The following is a 5,493-nucleotide window of genomic DNA, read 5'->3' as shown; positions in this document are numbered from 1 at the left end:
CGTCAACACTGCCCAGCCCCGTAAAGGTTATGAAGGCCGCTTAATCGCCATCTTGGACGCGGGCGGAAGTCGGCTAACCCGGCCAAATCGATCATCGTAACCACTGCGGAGAATACGGCGATCACGCTAACAGCAGGGAGAGCAGACGTGAAAGAAACGGAGAGGGAGCCTCCTTAAGGCAGCTTTCCAGCTTCACCACGCTGTATTTTAAAGGCGCAGGAGTGAAGGGGAGGAGAAAGCACAAATACAGGTAAATTTATTTTCTGTAAATTTATTTTCATCTTGAAATATATTTTCATCTTAAAATTTATTTTCATCTTATTTCATCTTTCATCAAATTTTATTTCATCTTGGCCCTTTGGCACTTGTGCGCCACGTGATTCCGGAAGTCCTTTGGCTCTTCCGGTTCGAGGGACGAGCTTTCTAATTTCACAGTTTCTTTTCATTGTTCATGGCGGATATGTGGAAGCCCTAAAGTCTCCCTGAATGTAGTAGGCGCCTTCAGCAGCCGCTTGTGCCCCCTCCTGCCAGTAAAAGATTCAGAGTCGCCTTTTTCTTGCCGTCAGGCCGGGCGGAAGGCCTGCTTCTGGCTCAGCCAGGCCTCCGCGGCCGCGCCGTCGCGGTGCATTGTGGGCGGGGTAGTTTCCGCCGCGTTTATGGTTGTATGGTACGTGAGTGCTGCGGTGAGTGGTTGAATCAAGTAAACTTCCGTTTGTGATAGATCCGTACACAGTAGGTGGTGCTCTCGTGGACCTCCCTTACTTACTAGTATCGCTGGCTCGGCTCAGCTCTCTGCCCCTTCCCCACTCCCATTTCCTTATTTGACGAGTTTGGCGGCCACGGCCCCTAGACTCGGGCTTTCGCCTCTGTCCTGGCTGCCGGTGGGTCTCGGGTAGGGGGCTTCCGACTTTTCGCCCCTTCTGCAGCCTGGCTCCCGTGGGATCCGGTCCCTTTTCAAGGAAAGTTGTGATCCACGTGAGTCAACTGGCTGGTCTTCTTTGTGCATTTTCCTCAGGTTCGCGGACTGGAATGTAACAGGCACCAGAGGATTCCTTCTCGATCCCCTCGTCCTGGAACTTGCGACCAAGGTTGGATGTCCCCATATCCTTGTTTAATGGAGAGAAGTCAACTAAGCTTCGTTGCTGCTAGCCCCAAAAGCATTTGATTTGTCTGTGAGAAGCTGAAAATCATCTTTTAGAAAGTTGCGCTTTGATCTCCGCCCCCTACCCTCAAATCCCTTAATTATGCTGTAGAAGTTGGGGCTTTTTGAACATTTCTCTCACAATCTGGTGCTGATTTAACTGCATAATGGCTTTCTATTTCACTGGTATTCGAAGCTTTCCTAAACTTTGGAAGAGCAACCCATACCTTGGGCTAGGCCCAGGCCACTCTTTTCTCTCTCTCTTTCTCAAAGACTGTTATGGCATCAAGAACCAAGAGAAGTGGTTTTCTCTTAAAACGGTGTCTCCACAAAATACCAAAGCAATGAATCTGCTGGTTGCCAAAGCCAGATATGTCAGGAAAAAAGATGAGGGCAGTAGTAAGCAAGGTTCTGCTGATTCTCCTCACATGTTTGCAGCTGGAGCGGCTAAGAAGAGATCACAGATGAATCCTTCGAGTAAAGAGCACGTCTTGCCACCTGTGAAGAACATTTTTCAACTCCCGACAAAACCTTTGAATTCAGAGGAGTGGGATAAACTGAAGGAATATTTCAAAGAAAAGGCTAACTTTGAAAATTGGATCATTTCACAGATGATTAAATGCCGTAGCTCTGTCGATGTGGCCAAATCTGTGCTGGCCTGGGTAGCTGCAAAAAACAATGGTATTGTAGGCTATGATTTGCTGGTCAAGTATTTGTATCTCTGCGTTTTTCATAAGCAGACATCAGAAATTATTGATGTCTATGAAATCATGAAAGACAGATACAAGCGTTTAGAATCTGGAGCGTACACTCTTCTCATCCGGGGATTAATCCATACAGACAGATGGAGAGAGGCCTTGCTGCTGTTAGAGGACATCAAAAAAGTCATGATTCCTTCAAAAAAGAACTATGATGACTGTATCCAGGGAGCCCTCTTTCATCAAGATGTAAATGTAGCTTGGAATTTGTATCAGGAGTTGTTAGGTCATGATATTGTTCCTATGTTGGAAACATTAAAAGCCTTCTTTGATTTTGGAAAAGACATGAAAGGTGATCAGTATTCAAACAAACTGCAAGACATTCTTTTGTATCTAAGAAATAATCAGCTGTATCCTGGGGAGTCATTTGCACACAGTATAAAAACATGGTTTGAAAGGTAATTTTGATTTTTGTTTATATGTATATTTTTATTTTAATACCGTTGCCTAAAACTAGCCTCCTCTTTTTTTTATTAGTTGCTGAGAATTACTCTAGTCAGATTATACTTTCTTCTGTCTCTTAGTAAGATTGTTTGCCCTTTAAGACAGTTTTCTTTCCATTTAAAAAAGTAGCAGCGTAAATAAGTTGTGCTAATCTCTACTGATCACATAAAAGGGAAATTATAGAACACTTGTTTTTGTGTATTTTTTCCTTTTAGAAGGATCATTTGTTTTCTGAGGTGTCTAGTATGATGTGAATATTTTCAAATAGCACTTGTGGCTGGAGTTCATAGCAAGAAAACTGGAGCTGTCTTTGGGTCATATTAGTATTTTCAGAAGTTCTTCTGAAACCTAGTGACTAGTATGATGTGCACATATATATTCTGTTTAATCTATGCATTTCACCAGCTTGAATAGTTAGAGGGGAGAGAGGAATCCTGCTCAAACCTGATATGTGTTAAAGAAGAAAATCTTTATCCTTCCTGTTTTTGATCATACCATCATTTGAGTGCTCTCTCCAAGGCTGTCCTTTGCTTTCCCTTTGCTTTTATTCATGTTACTGGCTGTGTGCGTGCTGATTTATTGCTTCAGTCTTTTGTTCTCTTATTTCTTTACCACTAATTGGCTTCAGGCTCTTTCCTACAGATTCATTCCTTTTGTCTCTATTTTTCTCTTGCTTTTCTACTATATATTATCTTTACAGAGCTTTGAAGTAGCAATCATGCTTAATTATCTTTCTTAACACATTTATTGAATATCCACAGAGGAGCTAAGTTGTGAAAATCTTGGAATGGGAAGGATTTTGGATTTTAATGTTATCAAGAGTGCTGGTCTTGGAGTACTTTTTAAAAAGTAACTGACAAAACAGTGAGAAAATAAGATTAGAGAGGAATTAAGATTTGAAACAGGGAGATCTGTTTGGAGGCAATTGTAGGTTTGAATGAGGGATGATGAGATCTTGAATTAAGAACTGGGAAAGGAGAGAAGTCAGTAGAATCAATAGGAATGGATGGTATTATCTGTAAGAGGAAAGAAGAAAGGATAAGTTGATTGAGCAAATAAACCAATAAGTAGTTTTGAATGCCTCCAATTTAGGCTTAGCACTGTGCATGATCCGTGATGTAAGATCTATTATAATGGCATTCACGACCTAATTGGGAATACAATAGTAGATAGTTATCTCAGAGTGGTGTATAAAATGATAGTGTAAGAGAAGAAATTACTCTGGGCCAGGAACAATCTCTGGCAGCTTTATGGAGAAAGTTAGAGTAAAATTTTTTTTTTTGTCTGGGCAGTGCATCATGCGGGATCAGGACCCGTGCCCCCTGCATTGGGAGGGCAGAGTCTTAACCTCTGGACCGCCAGGGAAGTCCCTAGAGTTGAGTTTTGATTTAGAGGTCTGGGCTGCTTTCTGGGCAGGTCCTGTGAAGACAGATTTCGAGTTAAAGATGAGGGTCAGATGACAAGAGAAGCAAAGGGAAGGAGATCCAGAGTAGAGTACCATCAGTTACTTAGCCCCATCACAGTATTAGCAACCACTATTCTAATTGAGCCATTCTAAGGAAGTATCCAGAACTTCTCAGAGCTCTTTCCTACGGATTTTTTAAATACAGTGAATATCTTTCTGTTCAGTAGGGATTTGACCCTCTGGTGATTTGGTTTTGCAATCTTTTTTGTAGTGTTCCTGGAGAACATTGGAAAGGACAGTTCACCACAGTCCAGCAAAGGTAAAAGCCAATGTTTTATTTTTAATTTGTTCGATTCAGATTTAGTAGGTTGTTGTTACTTATTTTTAAAAATTTTAAGAATACCTTAGAAACAGGATAATTAAGTTAGTTAGGATAGCCAAGAAAAAAGTCACAGTTTTGCATTTGGAGAATTTGTAGTGCTCAAAATGTTTCTTTCAGTAGGTGCTGTGAGCCTGGTGTGACACCTCAGAAATGTTTTTCCCTAGAGATTTGGGACCCAGTTGTGTTTTAGGAATGACTTTAAAAACTTTGTCTGGGTGCCAGCCATCTACTCTTTTGGGTTTTCTGGCACACTATTTTGTTACATTATCTGGATTACAAAAAGTGAGATGTGTATGATGATCGCAAAGATTATAATGTTCTTTTTTAAACTACCTTCCAATTTCCTCATGTCCTAGAATTATTCATTGTAGAAAAAGTTCTTTTCCAGGACATTATTTAACACATTTAATTGTAATTACAGTGGTCAGTGTTTGGGCTGTGGAAAAACTATAGAGTCTATTCACCTGAGTTCAGAAGAGTATGAATTTCTCAAGGAAAAAATAATGAGGGATGTGATAGATGGAGGTGACCAGTACAAAAAGACGACACCTCAGGTGAGTCTGGAACAGGTCTTGTTGATTCCTGGGTTGCTTGTCTTGAGCAGGGGTCAACAATTTTTTTCTGTAAAAGGCCAGATAATAAGTATTTTAGACTTTGTGGGATATAACGTCTCTGTTGCAGCTTTTCTACTCTGCTGTTGTAGTGAAAACAGCCACAGAAAATACATAAATGAATACAGTAATACTATTCCTGAAAATAAGTTGTGGGCTGGATTTGGCACACTGGCCGTAGTTGCCAACCTTTAGGAGAGATCGCTTTCGACTTTCATAGAATAATTGGGTTAGACTGTCATCCATCTATTGAAGTCAATCCTATTTCATCTGCGCACAAGTGCACTTAAGCCAAAAAGATAGATGCTTATTCTTTGTCTAGGTGCTTCCAGAAAACTGTTCAGTAAACTCCCATGAAAGCATTATGGTTTCACACAAGTTTTCTAGTCAAGAGAGTTTAAGGTAGCGTGACAAAATTATTTCCAAGTCTTCTTTTTATCGAATTTGATTCTTGAAGTCATTCTTAATAGCTTTATTTTGCTAATCTTCAGTGCTTTATGTGGATTTACTAAGATTAAGTTGAAGTAAAATGCTTTTACCTTGGGGAAGGGTTATCCTTGGGGAAAGGCTGCCTGTCATCTCACTGAATGCTTTTTCTTCAAGATACCAAATAAAAAAGAGAAGTGAAAATTGTTCTGCCTTCTCATGTTGACTTAAAATTATCAGAAAATGCCCCTACTAGGAAGACTTTTAATCCTCAGAATAAAGTCAGAATCTGGTCCGTGAAAACATTTTCTTCATTTTATGGAATA

The 5,493-nt window shown here is 40.5% G+C and overlaps 1 protein-coding gene across 1 annotated transcript in view; it reads left to right on the top strand.

Annotated features, from left to right (window-relative positions):
• The first annotated feature begins 44 nt into the window (after positions 1–44).
• Positions 45–5,493, top strand: part of PRORP (protein only RNase P catalytic subunit) — a 128,317-nt gene continuing 122,868 nt past the window's right edge. The window contains exons 1-4 of the mRNA XM_082844645.1: positions 45–250; positions 1,016–2,297; positions 4,020–4,067; positions 4,552–4,684. Coding sequence (XP_082700771.1) covers positions 1,309–2,297; positions 4,020–4,067; positions 4,552–4,684 — 1,170 coding nt within the window. The 5' untranslated portion in view covers positions 45–250; positions 1,016–1,308. The remainder of the gene's footprint in view (positions 251–1,015; positions 2,298–4,019; positions 4,068–4,551; positions 4,685–5,493) is intronic.

The sequence above is a fragment of the Leucopleurus acutus genome, assembly GCF_964270905.1.
Source record: "Leucopleurus acutus genome assembly, chromosome: 1".
Classification (NCBI taxonomy): domain Eukaryota; kingdom Metazoa; phylum Chordata; class Mammalia; order Artiodactyla; family Delphinidae; genus Leucopleurus; species Leucopleurus acutus.
Note: the sequence above shows the minus strand (reverse complement) of the source record. Positions and strands in the feature narration are given on the sequence as shown.